The sequence below is a fragment of the Schistocerca piceifrons genome, chromosome 11, assembly GCF_021461385.2.
Source record: "Schistocerca piceifrons isolate TAMUIC-IGC-003096 chromosome 11, iqSchPice1.1, whole genome shotgun sequence".
NCBI lineage: Eukaryota > Metazoa > Arthropoda > Insecta > Orthoptera > Acrididae > Schistocerca > Schistocerca piceifrons.
The window spans coordinates 142,621,403-142,639,545 of NC_060148.1; the positions used below are offsets into that span (position 1 = coordinate 142,621,403).

Here is an 18,143-nt window from a genome sequence, read left to right on the forward strand (position 1 = left end):
TAATATATAGAGTGTTGCTACAAGAAAAGCAAAGCTTTCACATGTAATATTGGTCTCTAAGGCCAATACGCTGCAAGAGAAACTAAGCTTTCACATATAATGTTGATCTCTTATGCGCATACTACTTTTTAAGATATATCACACAAATGTGCCAGTAAAATTTTTAATAATGATGTAGATGTCTGATCTTCTGGGCTCGAAATTCTTCTAAATGGCTCATCATAAAAGAGCTGATTTTTAATTGAGAGTCCCAGATTCCCAGTGAAGTAGGCCCCAACATGATATTAAGCTTTTCAGTGTGGTTTTCGGGATTTCAATTTTCTTGAGTACCAGTACTTTGTTATCTTATGTTTGGCTCTTTGTTATGACATAGAGCCATACGAGCTATAAGATGAAAACGTACACTTGAAATGCACTGAACAGTTGAAACTACCGAATAGTGTGGGATTAAACACTTCATTTCAAATATATTGACTGCCTCAGCGGAAAAGATTAATAAAAGAAAATTTCTTAAGCAAATCGACAAAAATAATTTCATTGTTCTGCAAGGCAATTAATGCTTAACTGTCAGAAAGGCGGAAATAAAATAAGATCTGAAACTAATAACGTATTTTAGACTTCTGTAATTATGTGAATGCATTTTAATTCACATGATAGCTCCCAGACACAGAAATCCATTTTGTTTCCATTTGACATGAGTGCAGTAAACAAAGAGGAAACAGGAAAGTCACTAAATGTAAACACGGGCCACGTGGAGACTACCCACTTCCCTATTATAACTCAGACTGCTCTGCGCATCAGCCCCGTATCTACAATATTTCCGAGCTGAGTCAATACTAGATAGTGGTGTCCCTCGAGCATTTGAGATAAGATGTCAAAAATTAAAAAACAAATTTTCAAAAATACGTTCATATTGTAGCACACACCTTTCTGAAGAGTCTGATACATGAAACATACGTGTTCGAGGAAATGGAAGACATGTTATTTGGTCTTAATTGTGCCGAAGTGCAGTGCCACAGCTCTTCAGACAGCATTCTTCTATCACACGTCACTGTATTTCGCTCTGTGGAATTGAAACGTGTATATTTTGTACTGGATGCCATCAAACTATATTCAGGAAAGTGGAAATTAAAATGTCCTGTGGTGCCTCTCCTGCTTACATTCACCCGGTTTGACATCTTCAGAAAATTTGCCCTCTTTATTCCCTATTAGCTAACAACTTGCTGCTTTGTGTGACATAAAATTAAGTATAGGATACATAAAACCAGTAAAGACAAGAGACAAGCAAGACATTACACATTTCTTCAATCCTTAACACCTATAATTTTTTTTCTCTAATCTTGCTACAGCTTTACATGGCATGCTTTCCTTTCTAAGAAAGAGTCTTTTACCTCATCAAAGTTCGTCAAACGTTTTGCTACATGAAAAATCAAAATGTCGTCATCCAATACTTAAAAAGCTATTACTACAAACAAGACCCAAGACTGATGTGGTTTCTCGATCTGATTACGCCTATTTTGTCACTGTCTGCTAGATAAAACAAAATAGGCCATTTTAATACTGCAGCAATTGTAAAACACACCAAATAAATGAGACTGTTTTGGCACAAATGGTCATCTAATCTAATTCAAGAAGTACCACAGGGTGTATACATGGACAAAGTTAAGAAATTCCCAGATTTTTCCCGAATTTCCCGGTTGAAAATACACTTTCTCCCGGTTGAAAATACACTTTCTCCCGGTTGAAAATACACTTTCTCCCGTGTTAAGTGACAGTATACTTTAGAATGTTTATGGTTTTCTACACAGACGTAGAATTTGCCAGCACTTTAGAAAACGAAACCCAGGGGGGAAAAAAACACGTTTTGGAAAGATCTTTGATGTGCAGCAACATGTACGCTGCATTTTTTCATGTTACGGAGGTATAAATTCTAATTCCACCAAACACAGCATGTTACTTTACGAAGCAATGAAATCGAGATTACGACGCACTTTTGTAAGCCAGTCATAGCTCATGTCACGTGATATCGCCAGCTGATGACAGCATAGGACACGTGATGTAGTCAACCAATAGCAAAGATCAATCTTCAGTAGCGCGAACACACAAAAAAGAAAAGTTAATGGTTTAAATTAATACACATAGTGTTGCTACAAGAAAAACAAAGCTTTCACAAATAAGATTAATAAGCTGCAAGAGAAGCTAAGCTTCCACATATAATGATGATCTTTTTGCGCGTGTTACACTTTAAGATACATCACACAAATATGCCAGTAAAAATTTTAATAACGACGTAAAGGTCTGATCTTCTGGGCTCGAAATTCTTCTAAATGGTCTTCCTTAAAGAGTTGATCTTTAAATGAGAGTAAAACGCTCTGCGATTTAAGAAATTCATCGTACATTCTCGCACACAGTTCATCTTGCGTAAAAGGAAATTTACTTCGAAAGTAACACTTTTCAAATCATCATTCGCAATATTTTCCCGTGATCTGTTAGAAATTGGTTTGTTTCAGCAGTTGCCAGAGAGTGCCAGATAAAAGGCATCACTGCGCCTGTGCAGCTACGATGACGCAGGAAGCCCGCATGTTCGTTCGTGTAAAACATTAAAAGATCTTGCATTATGTCATAAAAGAAACAAGACATCAGAGGATACTTCAAGAGCATCGGAATTTCGTGAACCATACTAAAATGCATAATTCAGCTTAAAGTGCACAATCGTATGTCCAGATTCGGATGTAAATTTTCTTGGAGTACCAGTACTGTATTATCTTGTGTTTGGTTCTTTATTATGGTATAATGCTATACGAGCTAGAAGATGGAAAACGTGCACTTTAAATGCAGCGAACAGTTGAAACTAGTCAACAGTGTGAAATTAAACACTTCGTTTCAAATAAACTGACTGCCTCAGCGCAAAATATTAATAAAAGCCAAATCTATTTAGCAAACCGACAAAAATAACTACATTGTTCTGCAAGGCGATTGATGCTTGACTGTCAGAAAGGTGGAAATAAAACCTGAATCTAGCAACATATTTTAGCCTTCTGTAATTATATGAACGTATTTTAATTCATTTGGTAGCTCTCGGCCACAGAAATTCGTTTTGTTTTCATTTAATGTGAAAGCAATAAACGAAGAGGAAACCGCAAAATCACTAAATGTAAACACGGCTCATGTGGAGACTACCCACCTCCCCATTACAATTCAGACTGCTCTGTGCATCAGCCCCGTATCTACGATATTTCCCAACCGCAGCAATTTAGATGGTGGCACCCAGCCATACATCTGTAGCCAGAAGCGGGAGAAGTACTACCCATACACGACTCACCTGCGCATGCGTAAGAGCCCGCCTGCAACTGCCCAAATGAATCTAATGTAAACATCTGTCACGTCCCGCTCATCAGAGGCAATTTATTGTTAGGAAACACTGCATATTCTTCCTAAAGCCTTTGACACACTTTGGCTAGCAAACGCTTGAATGAGAACTGTGTTTTGTTGTTGTATATGGCGCATTTGTTTTGCGATTTAAGTTTTATTTTCTTTTTTTTATTTTTCTCTCTCATTCATGTTTTGTTGCTGCAGTATTATTCTGCAGAAGCGGGATATAGTAATATCCTTCGTTAGAATATTGGTTCTTAACAGTCAAAATCACAAAAATTTAACTGGTAAAGAAAACAATGAAATATTCCCGGAATTCTAAAATATTCCCGGAATTCTAAAAAATTCCCGGTTTTTTCGCGGTTTTCTCCCGGACAATAAAATTCCCGGGTTTTTTCCGGATGTCCCGGGTCGTATACACCCTGTACCAATATCAAATGCCTATTAGGCCTTCTACAAGCAAAAAGCTTTATGTTAGGAAACAGTTTCACACTTCATTCATATGCTCCAGTTTCTCAAGCACGAGATCGAAAAGTAGCAGTGCGAAATTTCTATATAAATTTGGAATTGTCACATTCTTCCATAATTTAAATGATGTCCCCATTTCCTCTCCTTCCTCGTTCTAACAAACAGTCGTGTCATCACTAATTCTGTATCTATTCCTGCCAATGTCAAAGCTTATTTGCCGGTTAACTTCACTAACTCTGCGACAATCAGCGGTTCAGTTATCCTGTGATTATTCTCCGGTTAGGCATTGTTACATGTTTGTACAACGTGTTTTCCGCGCTACTTCCAGAATAGACATTAAAGCGGCTGTTAGCCAGAGACTGTACAACTGGCCCTTACTAGTATAGCGATCTGGCCAAAAATTTTCTGCCAAAATTTCATTTTCTTGGGTACACCGAGAAGGTAATATGTAATCTTTCTTACCTGTTATTCCTGTTAGTCATTTATTTCCACCCTGGTAGTCTGAATCTATGGATTTCATTGGTAATTATAACAATGCTCATCATTTGCAAACCCAATCAACCACATATTGAGACAGTGGTTGGCTTTCTTCCATTCAGCTGTACTCCGCTCAGCTCGTATAGCCTCTTTTGTCTGCAGGAAAGTTTATTTCTAAGTGTGACGAGGATTCCACTGACAGACACATCATGTACACTATGCACACATTCACAAATCAACTTATGATTCATTCGGAAATCAACTTAGAATATGTTCAAAAACCAAAAGGGACGTGCTTTAAAGTCATATGAATAATTGATAGACCAACGTGTGCTGGATGATAGGCGTTTTGTAAAACAAAGTTTTTTCCTGAAGAATATGAATTTGCCTCCCCCCCCCCCCCCCTTCCTCTCCTAGATCCAGGCCTGCTACGCATGCATGAATCTGGAAGCTTGGGCACGCCAGTAAAATTTTTGCCGGTAGCATCTACCTTTTTTTTTCTTTTTTTTCCCCCGCTGTGACTGCTTACACAGCCACGTTTCTCTAGCCAGAAGTGCAAGAAGATACTACTCAACTGCGCACTACTCGTAACTGCTAAAACAAATCTAATGTTAACAGTTGAGACACCATGCTCATCGGAGGCAATTTGTTGTTACAGAGCATTGCAGTCTTCCTAAAGTCTCTGACACATTTTGCTGTTGGCAGATGCTTGTATGAGCACTGTGTTTTGTTGTTGTATATGGCACATTTCCTTTGCAATTGAAGTTTTATTTTTTCTCTCGTTCACATTTTATTGCTGCAGTATTATTCTGCAGTACCAGTATACCGTAATAACCTTTGTTAGAGTATTGGTTCTTACCAGTCAAAATTACAAAAATTTAACTGAAAACAAAAACAATGAAAAATTCCCAGAATTCAAAAAAATTCCCAGCTTTTTTCCCCAGATGAAAAAATTCCCAGGTTTTTCCCAGATCTCCTGCTTGGCGTGGGTCGTATAAACCCTGAATGACATATCCAGATATGTTGCAGAGCTACCGGATGCCACAAATTCGAGAGGACACGCGTGTATGCGTTTTCCAGTAAGATCGGGCCCCTCCACACAATCACCGAAACATCACAGTGTACCTATGTCCCACTGTTCTCGTTTCAGTCCGACGGCTCGGGAACACAGCTCGTCCACAGAGATCTTCCAATCTGACACCCTCAGACTTTTGTCTGTCGGCATACATTAAAGATAAGGTGCACGTCCCTGCACTTCCTTCAACTACCGACGAGCTTACCAAGTGTGTCGGTGGCGTGACGGCCGAGTTAGGTGCTGGCATTCTCTCGTGCATCTGGCAAGAAATTTCGTAGATGTGGGATGTCTCACACGTAACAAGAGAAAGCCGCGTGGAAGATTTGTGGAAACAAACTTTATGTTCCATCAATTCCAAAAATGAGAATACATGGTGTCAAGTAAGTAAATCTCCTTCCTTATGTAATGTTACTTTTAGGTAACTTATTCAGAACCTCCCACTATTACATGAGCCACATTCTAAGAGTTAAAAGGTAAAGCAAATCTGGCCAGTGAAAAGGTTTTTGACAAGCTGGAGTAGTGCGGTGTTTTTGCTTGTGATCAGTAAGGTGCAGCAAAAGAAACTGTTAACTATGGCACATAGTATTTGCCACTGCTTTTTAAGCCTGGGGATGGGACAGGACAGGAACACTAAGCTGCCTCACCTGTATCAGAGCCTGTGCCTCCCAACCGGTGAGGCGGCCCGCCATCGCCCTCATCCGCCTCCACCGCCGCCCCCGACGCTTCCGGCACGTAGCGGAAAGTGCCCGCTGCCTCAGCTGCCTTCATCTCCTCTATCGGATTGCGCTCGTGGTTCATCTGCAAACCGCAAAAATTCTCTTCTATACATGTATGGCATTGTAAAATTGTACACTGAAAGGTGAGTCAAAAGGACTTTGCAACTTTGGAACGATATACGAATTTACTGAGATAAATTACGGAATCAGTAGATGTGTCATTTTTAGCAGACAATGTAGGTCATTCACATGCTGCACCAGTTCCCCATTCCACTACCAGAAACACCAGCAAAGCATGCAGTTAAAATGGCTACTCTCACTGTTACAGGGCAGAGAGAGGGAGGGGGAGAGGAGAGAGAGAGAGGGAGGGGGAGAGGAGAGAGAGAGAGGGAGGGGGAGAGGAGAGAGAGAGAGGGAGGGGGAGAGGAGAGAGAGAGAGGGAGGGGGAGAGGAGAGAGAGAGAGGGAGGGGGAGAGGAGAGAGAGAGAGGGAGGGGGAGAGGAGAGAGAGAGAGGGAGGGGGAGAGGAGAGAGAGAGAGGGAGGGGGAGAGGAGAGAGAGAGGGAGGGGGAGAGGAGAGAGAGGGGGGAGGGGGAGAGGAGAGAGAGAGGGGGAGGGGGAGAGGAGAGAGAGAGGGGGAGGGGGAGAGGAGAGAGAGAGGGGGGAGGGGGAGAGGAGAGAGATAGGGGGAGGGGGAGGGGGAGAGGAGAGAGAGAGGGGGGGATGGGGAGGGGGAGAGGAGAGAGAGAGGGGGGAGGGGGAGGGGGAGAGGAGAGAGAGGGGGGAGGGGGAGAGGAGAGAGAGGGGGGGAGGAGGAGAGGAGAGAGAGAGGGGGAGGGGGATAGGAGAGAGAGAGGGGGAGGGGGAGAGGAGAGAGAGAGGGGGAGGGGGAGAGGAGAGAGAGAGGGGGAGGGGGAGAGGGGACAAGGTGAGGGGAGAGGGGAGGGGGAGAGAGGGGGAAGTGGAGAGAGCGGAGAGAGGGGATGGAGGGGGAGGGGGAGAGAGGGGGGAGGGGGAGGGGGAGAGAGGGGGAGAAGGGAGAGGGGGAGAGAGGGGGGAGGGGAGAGAGGTGGGAGGGGAGAGAGGTGGGAGGGGAGAGAGGTGGGAGGGGAGAGAGGTGGGAGGGGAGAGAGGTGGGAGGGGAGAGAGGTGGGAGGGGAGAGAGGTGGGAGGGGAGAGAGGTGGGAGGGGAGAGAGGTGGGAGGGGAGAGAGGTGGGAGGGGAGAGAGGTGGGAGGGGAGAGAGGTGGGAGGGGAGAGAGGTGGGAGGGGAGAGAGGTGGGAGGGAGAGAGGTGGGAGGGAGAGAGGTGGGAGGGAGAGAGGTGGGAGGGAGAGAGGTGGGAGGGAGAGAGGTGGGAGGGAGAGAGGTGGGAGGGAGAGAGGTGGGAGGGAGAGAGGTGGGAGGGAGAGAGGTGGGAGGGAGAGAGGTGGGAGGGAGAGAGGTGGGAGGGAGAGAGGTGGGAGGGAGAGAGGTGGGAGGGAGAGAGGTGGGAGGGAGAGAGGTGGGAGGGAGAGAGGTGGGAGGGAGAGAGGTGGGAGGGAGAGAGGTGGGAGGGAGAGAGGTGGGAGGGAGAGAGGTGGGAGGGAGAGAGGTGGGAGGGAGAGAGGTGGGAGGGAGAGAGGTGGGAGGGAGAGAGGTGGGAGGGAGAGAGGTGGGAGGGAGAGAGGTGGGAGGGAGGGGAGGGGGAGAGCGGTAGGGAGTGGGGGAGAGGGGGGGGTGTTTGAATGCCTACAACGAAGTTTTGTTGAGATCTACACCCAATAAGATAAGTGAAAATATATTGCACTTCCTGCCCTCAAATCACTTTAAAGGCACTGCAATACACATGTTTTATTGGTGTAATATGAAATTAGAAATTATTCTCTAGCAACACTCTGTAGCAGAGAAGAGCAGTTGAAGTGTGTGAAGGTCAGCAAAGGGACAACTCAAGGGCAGAAGCTGTGCAAACAAAGCAAGTGTGCACAGAGCGTGAAAACTCGACACCTACGAAAACCTTACTTCATTCGGCAAAAGACAGATGTGCTGCTCTGACCACCGTGCAGTGTCGATAAACACTGTCGACGCAAGGGGACTGTGTCGACCGGCACGATCCCTACTCCTGGCCTACCAAATACCAGACGATCCTCCCGAAGTACGTAGGGCTCAATAGGTCCGCCACGTAATGCTGTCGCCACCAGTAGTCGATGTACAACACGAGTGCCAAATCCCGTACTGCGTCACTTGCCAGGTCGCACAGAGGCGGTGCTATTCAGAATGCCAGCCGGCACCACAGCGAAGCACCTGCCACGACCTGCCGACGTTCCTCTCGCAACACCGCTCGTCTGTGTGCCTCAGATTGTGACACAGTGGACAACCTGCCAGTCCTTATTTGTAAAGTCCGTTAAGATCACACAAATTTGACAATTCACAATTACCGGTCTCAGCTAGCGAGCAGAGCTCGTGGAAGGAGGCCCGGTCTCCTCCCGCCTGCACCGACAGGACGCTCATTCTGAAGTACTGAGAAACCTAAGTTTGAGCAGAGTCTACCACCGCAGCAGCTCGGTGTGCAGTCGCGCGCGGCGGCCACCGGCGGTGAGGAGACTGTGCCTTCTTCCGCCACCTCTGTCACAGAAAAAAGAGAACTTCGTACAGAGAAGTCACAAGGGGGCACCACTCGCATTACACTGACGACGTGTTGTCGACTACGGAGACTTTAATTAATAGCCACTGTTTTGTTAACTACCCTACACCTTCAGTTACGTTTAATCATTTGCTGCAATGAAAGATTCCATTTTTCTAGATGTATAGTAATTCTTAAGCTTTTTATTCTGGCTTTTACACAACTGTGTGTTATATACTCTGCCAGGCGAGGAGCTTCCCAGTATTGTTCTTTACGTATTTTACATTATGTTCTGGACGCCCCCAAAAACATACGTTTTCAATTAGGTGCACCGTGCTGCCACCTACCACCGGGTACTCCGTATCGGCGACCTCAGTAGTCATTAGACATCGTCAGTCTTCGTACATTACTGACAGGACAGTTAGCCTTCTGCCACCGAGCAGTCTGTCAGCAGTGCGCAAGTAGCAGCATTACTGCATTTACTAGGCACTCTTTTATTTTAATAACCATTTAAAGTTTGTGTCGAATTGTTTGTGCTCTCTGTAGATAAGTTCGGACGTTCTTTGCACAACAGTATTTAGCACGGATAAGGACTGCGACTGCTGTGTTCGGGTGCGGGCCGAGTCGGCATCCCTTCGCTCCCAGCTTCGGGCAGTGTCGGCTTCGGTCACACAGCTCGAGGCTGTTGCCAACGGGTATCTCTGTGGGGATCCGGACGGGGGTTTGCCGGGGACGGCCAGTTCGTCCCACGCATCCCCCGATCGGACTACGGCTGTGGCTGCCCGGGATACTGCCCACATTGAGGCTGATCCCTCACCCGTGGTAGAGTGGGAGGTCGTCTCTAGGTGTGGCAGGGGGCAAAAGACATTCCGGAGGGCTGAACGGAAGGCCTCTCCGGTTTGTCTGACGAACTAGTTTCAGGCTCTGTCTCTGGCTGATACCGATCTTCGGCCAGACAGGGCTGCTTGTCCCGTTCCAAAGGTTGCCCCTCAGTCTGCAAGATCCGGGTGGTCGCAGAGGGTGGGCTTACTGGTAGTTGGGGGCTCCAACGTCTGGCGCGTAATGGGGCCCCTTAGGGATATGGCTGCAAGGGAGGGGAAGAAAACCAATGTGCACTCCGTGTGCATACCGGGGGGGAGCCTTCCATATGTGGAAAGGGTCCTTCCGGATGCCACGAAGGGTACAGGGTACACCCATCTGCAGGTGGTCGGTCATATCGACACCAATGATGCGTGTCGCTATGGATCGGAGGAAATCCTCTCTGGCTTCCGGCGGCTATCTGATTTGGTGAAGACTGCCAGTCTCGCTAGCAAAATGAAAGCAGAGCTCACCATCTGCAGCATCGTCGACAGGACTGACTGCGGACCTTTGGTACAGAGCCGAGTGGAGGATCTGAATCAGAGGCGGAGACAGTTCTGCGACTGTGTGGGCTGCAGATTCCTCGACTTGCGCCATAGGGTGGTGGGGTTTCGGGTTCCACTGGATAGGTCAGGAGTCCACTACACACAGCAGGCAGCTACATGGGTAGCAGGGGTTGTGTGGCATGGACTGGTCGGTTTTTTAGGTCAGATGGCCTCGGGCAAGTACAGAAAGGGCAACAGCCTCAAAGGGTGCGGGGCGAAGTCAGGACATGCGGGGACCAAGCAGCAATCGGTATTGTAATTGTAAACTGTCGAAGCTGCGTTGGTAAAGTACCGGAACTTCAAGCGCTGATAGAAAGCACTGAAGCTGAAATCGTTATAGGTACGGAAAGCTGGCTGAAGCCAGAGATAAATTCTGCCGAAATTTTTACAAAGGCATAGATGGTGTTTAGAAAGGATAGACTGCATGCAACCGGTGGTGGCGTGTTTGTCGCTGTTAGTAGCTGTTTATCCTGTAGTGAAGTAGAAGTGGATAGTTCCTGTGAATTAGTATGGGTGGAGAATACACTCAACAACCGAGCTAGGTTAATAATTGGCTCCTTTTACCGACCTCCCGACTCAGCAGCATTAGTGGCAGAACAACTGAGAGAAAATCTGGAATACATTTCAAATAAATTTCCTCAACATGTTATAGTCTTAGCTGGAGATTTCAATTTACCAGATATAGACTGGGACACTCAGGTGTTTCAGATGGGTGGTAAGGACAGAGCATCAAGTAACATTATACTGAGTGCACTATCCGAAAATTACCTCGAGCAATTAAACAGAGAACTGACTCGTGGAGATAACATCTTGGACCTACTGATAAACAGACCAGAACTTTCCGACTCTGTAAGCACAGAACAAGGAATCAGTGATCATAAGGCCATTGCAGCATCCCTGAACATGGAAGTAAATAGGAATATAAAAAAAGGGAGGAAGGTTTATCTGTTTAGCAAGAGTAATAGGAGGCAGATTTCAGTCTACCTAACAGATCAAAATGAAAATTTCTGTTCCGATACTGACAATGTTGAGTGTTTATGGGAAAAGTTCAAGGCAATAGTAAAATGCATTTTAGACAGGTTCGTGCCGAGTAAAACTGTGAGGGATGGGAAAAACACACTGTGGTTCAACAACAAAGATAGGAAACTACTGCGAAAGCAAAGAGAGCTTCACTGCAAATTTAAACGCAGCCAAAACCTCTCAGACAAACAGAAGCCAAACCAAAGTTAGCGTAAGGAGGGCTATGCGTGAAACGTTCAGTGAATTCAAAAGTAAAATTCTATGTACCGGCTTCACAGAAAATCCTAGTCTGGTCTTACGCTAAATCAGTAAGTGGATCGAAACAGCATATCCAGATACTCTGGGATGATAATGACGTTGAAACAGACGATGACACTCATAAAGCTGAAATACTAAACACCTTTTTCCAAAGCTGTTTCACAGGGAAAGACTGCACTGCAGTTCCTTCTCTAAATCCTTGCACAAACGAAAAAATGGCTGACATTGAAATAAGTGTCCAAGGAATAGAAAAGCAACTGGAATCACTCAACAGAGGAAAGTCCACTGGACCTGACGGGATACCAATTCGATTCTACACAGAGTACGCGAAAGAACTTGCCCCCCTCTTAGAGGAACGGAAGATCTTAGAGGAACGGAAGATTCCAACGGATTGGAAAAGAGCACAGGTAGTTCCAGTCTTAAAGAAGGGTCGTCGAGCAGATGCTCAAAACTATAGGCCTATATCGCTGACATCGATCTGTTGTAGAATTTTAGAACATGTTTTTTGCTCGTGTATCATGTCATTTCCGGAAACCCAAAATCTACTTTGTAGGAATCAACATGGATTCCAGAAACAGTGATCGTGTGAGACCCAACCGGCTTTATTTGCTCATGAGACCCAGAAAATATTAGTTACAGGCTCCCAGGTAGATGCCATTTACCTTGACTTCCGGAAGGGGTTCGATACAGTTCCGCACTGTCGCACGATAAACAAAGTAACACGAGTGTAAAATTAGAGAGATTTGAGTGCGCACAGAGGCTTTCCGGCAGTCATTCTTCCCGCGAACCATACGCGACTGGAACAGGAAAGGGAGGTAATGACAGTGGCACGTAAAGTGCCCTCCGCCACACACTGTTGGGTGGCTTGCGGAGTATAAATGTAGATGCAGATGTAAATGTAGATGTAGAGAGAGCAGAACGGGATGCCCCGCAGAACTCGCGGTCTTCAAACGTGGTCAGGTGATAGGGTGGCACTTGCATCATATGCCTGTCTGCGATATTTCTACACTCCTAAACATCCCAATGTCCACTGTTTCCAATGTGCTAGTGAAGTGGCAACGTGAAGGGACACGTACAGGCCGACCTCGTCTGTTTACTGACAGAGACCGCCAACAGTTGAAGAGAGTCGTAATGTGTATTAGGCAGACATTTATCCAGACCATCACACAGAAATTCCCAACTGCATCAGGATCCACTGCAAGTACTATGGCAGTTAGGTGGGAGTTGAGAAAACCTGGACTTCACAGTCGAGTGGCTGCTCATAAGCCACATATCACACCGGTAAATGCCAAACGACGCCTCGCTTGGTGTAAGAAGCATAAACATTGGACGATTGAACAGCTGAAAAACTTTGTGTGGCATGACATATCACAGTACGCAAGGTGGTGATCTGATGGCAGGGTGTGGGTATGGTGAATGCCCGGGGAACATCATCTGCCAACGCATGTAATGCCAACAGTAAAATTCGGAGACGGTGGTGTGATCATGTTTTTCATGGAAGGGGCTTGCACCCCTTGCTGTTTTGCATCACAGCACAGGCCTACACTGATGTTTTAAGCACCTTCTTGCTTCCCACTGTTGAAGAGCAATTCGGGGATGGCACTGCATCTTTCAATATGATCGAGCAGCTGTTCATAATGCACGGCCTGTGGCGGAGTGGTTACACGACAATAACATCCCTGTAATGGACTGGCCTGCACAGAGTCCTGACCTAAATTCTATAGAACACCTTCGGGATTTTTTTGGAATCCCGACTTCGTGCCAGGCCTCACCGACCGACATCAATACCTCTCCTCAGTGCAGCACTCCTTGAAGAATGGTCTGCCATTCCCCAAGAATCTTTCCAGCACCTGACTGAACGTACGCCTGTGAAAGTGGATGCCATCCAAGGAAAAATGAGTGACAGATAACTGCAGGATTTTGTAGGAGAGAAGTTTGGTGGAGTGGAAATTGGCTGATGACGCATATAGGTCACAGATTAATAGGGTAAGAGCAAGAGATTGCTGTATCTGAAAATGTAAAAGAGCATGGCGTAGAGTAGGATTGCATCCAGAAACAGGGAATTTCACTGTTAGGCCTTTTGGAGTACTTCGAAGACACATTGGTAATATCTTTAACATATGGACTCGTGGTAAGGCTGACCTGCTAAAATTCATTTAATCTCTGAATACCTTCTCCAATTAATTTCATTGTCCTATTCTGAATTGCCAATCACTCTCCTTGATGTCGATCTCATCCTCATCAAAGGCCAGCAACACACTTCTGTCCACATTAAACCTACTTACAAACAACAGTACTTATGTTCTGACAGTTGCCATCCTTTCCACGCCAAACATTCTATCCCATGCAGCATGGCATTTGAGGGAAGCTTGTTTATTTGGATGCAGACTCTTTACAGCAATACTCCATCATCTTCGCTGCAGCCTTCACTGGATGTAAGAACTTCACCAATGTAGGTCAAAAGCAATTTCCTGAGCCATCACATCCAATCCTGGTACTTCTGGTCCCTTCAAAAACGAACTTCAGACTGCACCACTTGTCACTCAGTATTATCCTGGTCTCGAATGTATTAATCAGATGCTTCGACAAGGCCGTGACTTACTAAAATCGTGCCCTCAAAAGATTGTCTGAGATTTTGCTCATCACAGCTTTTCGTCGCCCTCCCAATCTCCTCGACATCCTTGCAGACCCTATGCTCCTTCTTCCCCCATCTCCCTACCCTACGGCTCCTACCGCCGTGCCCGTCCCCACTGCAAGACTTGCCCGTGCACTCTCCTACCACCACCTATACCGGCCCTGTCACTGGCAAAACATATACTATCAAAGGGAGAGCCGTCATATACAAGCTGTTACGTGAACACTGTTCGGCCTTCTACATCGGCGTGACTACTGCCGAATTATCAATTAGGATGAATGGGCGTAAGTAGAGGGTGTATACCGGCGACACACAACATCCTGTTGCAGGGCATGCTCTACAACATGACAATCGTGAGCTCGGTGCCCGTTTCGACACAAGAGCCACCTGGATTCTTCCCCCAGACACCCGTTTCTCGGAACTCCACAGGTGGGAACTATAGTTCAATTCTTTTATCTTGGCGGCTCGCACATGCCCGCCCTGACACGGGAGGTTGCTGCGTTGCCAGTTGAACGCGCCAAGCAAACTTATGTTTAGGGGGGAGCACGCAGTTTATGTAGTAAAGCCACCATGGCCGCATTAACCCTTTCGCTGCTACAGACGTGCTCCCCGCATTCCACACTGCGCGCGATTTTGTCATCACTGCACTGCTCACCTGTGCAGACAGATGTTGTCCCGACTGCTTTGACACACTTATCATTCGATTTCACAAAAACTATTTGGCCCAAAAATTTGATTTTTACACGTCTTCTTGACTGATACATTCCCCCATAAATGACTTAATTTTGTTTCGATGTTCGACGCAGTTATTGTGCAGCATTAAATGTAGTAAACCATTGCACGAAATTTTGAAGAGTTTGCAGAGGTAAAAGTCCACAGTGTGTACTTTCCGTATGGTCGATTTTAGTTGCCAGTAGAAATTTCAAAAAATTACATTCAAACGAATAAAATTCATCAAGTAAGACACTTCGATATTGTTTTTAAATAAAAAAAAATATTAAGCACCAAACAAGGTTTGATCTCGGAACCTTTTGCTTAGGAGTCACAGACGTTCACCATTACGCTAACGCAGCTCGTCGTTCAACAGAACACTGTCGGTATGACTACGAGTTACTCACGTTTCGTCGAATTACAATAGGAAATAAACAATTACCGCTGTTCTTTATTGCGAAAAAGAGGTTAGTGAGAATGAATGTTCTTGTTATCGCCTGAATTAGGAGGCTTATTGCTTGTTTGGTTTAATTAATTAAAAGAATATGAAGCAATTGGTATAAAGAATGCTTTTTCAAACTTTCTTATATAGAAAGTCTGCTTTCAAGACATTGCTTTTGTTCAATTACTTTATTTATGACTGAACGATTCTAAATTGAAGACACTCGTCCGTGCTCTGCACTGTAGTCGAGCTCTGGCAACGTCGTTCTCTGTTCATTGGCTGACTGTGTTTTGTGACGTCAGATGCACAGAATGAACCTAAACTCGGCCGCCATCGTAAATGACGAGCACTTTAGTGCTACAACACATCCTTGGTTCTCGCCACCCGCCTGACCTTAAATTACATTAATTTCTTCGATCTCAGCATTTCTTCACTGTAACTACTCTTTTCCCGTCTCTATTCGTTTTCTAGAGCTTTCATTGTCTTACCCGTCTAGTTTTTCACCCCCCCCCCCCCCCCCCTCCCGCCTCTGTTAGGTACAATGCACTTAGCTTTTCGCTCTTACTAACTCATTCACAATTTTTAAGCAGTAATCTCCACCTCGCATATTACCGTGTCTTCCCTGTTTAAGCTGTCCGATTTTCAAATCTCATCCGATGCAGTCCCCAACGATCAGTCTTTCCTTCTCAACCCACCTGGTAAGTTTCCCCTAACCTGTGGTTCTGTGTGACTTTCTCAAAATCTGCCCTTTTCCTATAGCTCTCCAGTCCTTTTCCTTCATCCCTCTTCCTTCTCTTTCAACCCTTCTGCCCAAACAAGGAGCCACTGGCTCCGAAAGCTTGCCTAATTATAGTCTCCTTTTATGTGTGTGTTCTGTTGCCACTTGGTGAGTTGATTTTTTATCTATCCAATTAATTTATTTTGTCAAAACTCGATTGTTTTCACTGTTATAAACTACAGAGTGGATAACACTTCACATATTATTGACCTGTTCACTGAAACTGTTAAGAGCCTAGTAAGTGTTTTGCCTTAAAAGTGCTGTTACGCAGTCTTCAGACTGCTGATGCCACAGCCTCGCCCGTCAAAGTCACTGGCAAACCTGGCCGACCCTGATCGACAATCGACTGCCCACCAGCCAGCCATACGCACGCATTTAACCTGCGGGTGTAGCTCAGACACTAGAGTAGTGAGGTCACGTCTCTCTAGGTGCAGACGGAATCGCTCTCACGCGCATGTCGAGGATAAGGAGGAGTGCACTTACATGCGCGCCCCTCCAGGCGAGCACAGGTGCACAACAACTAGGTGCAAGACTCAGATGCGTAAATGGAGGTTTACTATTATATCTGACACCTGTACAACTTCCTCTGTGCATGAATGTGTGTATGGGTAGGGGGTTGCAGAAAAATAGCTGAAGCAATAACCTTAACTCCACTAGAAAATTCATCTAAAATGAAGCCCAGCTCCAGTGCGTCATTTTACTTTCCACCAGAGTATGCCGAGCAGCTCCACCCACCGGAATGCCGGCTGCCGCCGCCGCGGGCAGTCGGCGCCCCCTCTCGGCCGCGAGGAACTGCTCCGCCTGGAGGGCGTCCGCCAGGCCGGCGAACAGGTTGGGGTAGTCGGCGGGGTCCGCCAGCGACTGCCCCGCCTTCTCGTTGGTCCGCGCCAGCTCTGCCCGCCATAGCTGCACCACGTGGGACATCTTGCTCGGCAGGTACGTCCTGGAACGGTGATACAGTAAATGGTACAAGTCTCGTAGTCACAGACACACTCTACAGAGTGTGTGAAACAGAATGTATCAAATTCTAATGGAAACTGCAAAGGATGTATCAACATCGGCCTTAAAGTATCAGCCGAAATATTATTCAGAAACTCGCCGGCAGTGACTGGGCAGCCTAACCTCGAGCCATCGGAACGTCCACCACGGCAAGGGTGTAAGCATGCCCTGTCGGGTATAGCTCTGCCTGTGCAAACCTAGCAGATGTCACACTGAATGAAACTGTACGACTGAAAACATTATAAATAATGTAATCTTCTTACTCGTAAACATAATGTAATTGGACGGATAAAGAAACTACTCACCAAGTGGTGACAGGACAAAAGAGCATATAATGGTTTTAAAATTTGGAAGCTTTTGGAGCCAGTCAATCCTCCTCCTAGCAGAGGGTTTGAAAGCTATCGAAGAGGGGTGAAGGAAAAGGACTGGTGACATTAAGGAAAAGGGCAAAGTTTCTGAAAGTTGCTGAGAAACCTGGGTCAGGGGAGACTTGCCGCACAGGATGAGAAGGAAAGACTGATTGTTGGGGAGTGAACCACATGAAATTTGAAATCCTGAGAGCTTAAAGGTGGAAAATAGGGTAATAAGCAAGACAGAGATTATTGACAAAACATCGTGCAAGAGTTAACAAGAGCAGAAAGCTAAGTGGTACAGGCGGAAAGGGCAGGGAGTAACAGACAGGTCAGAAAATAAAAGATATAGAAAAATAAAAGGAACTGAAAAATGGAATTGTTACTGGGAACAAATGCTGAGACAAAAGAAATTGACGAAAATTGATATCGACGGGTGGTCAGAACCGAGGACACATTGTAATGCCAGTTTCCACCTACAGAGATTGCAGACGTGGGGAACCGTACCGTGAGGTCACAACTGTCACACTGTAAAGCATGTTCAGCAACAGGATATTGTGTGTTGCCAGTACACGTCCTCTGCGTATGCCCATTCGTCCTAACTGGTAACTTGATAACAGTCGTGCCAATGCAGAAGGCCAAACAGTGTTTATGCAACAGCTGGTACATGACGTGTCGTTTCTCCCTTTGAAAGTGCACGTTTTGCCAATTACAAGGCTGGTAGAGGTGGTGGTAGGGGGTTGCGCAGGGCAAGTCTTCAGTGGGGACAGTCACAGGGGCAGCTGCCATAGGTTATGGAGATGGAGGGGCACAACGAACATACAGTCTGACAAGTATGTT

General features: G+C 46.0%; 1 protein-coding gene across 1 annotated transcript in view; it reads right to left on the reverse strand.

The window, feature by feature from the left end:
- LOC124720395 (coatomer subunit beta') overlaps positions 1-18,143 on the reverse strand; it is a 164,105-nt gene that overhangs the window by 11,779 nt on the left and 134,183 nt on the right. Inside the window, exons 14-15 of the mRNA XM_047245736.1 lie at positions 16,690-16,897; positions 6,037-6,190 (exon numbers count right to left, since the gene is read on the reverse strand). Coding sequence (XP_047101692.1) covers positions 6,037-6,190; positions 16,690-16,897 — 362 coding nt within the window. The remainder of the gene's footprint in view (positions 1-6,036; positions 6,191-16,689; positions 16,898-18,143) is intronic.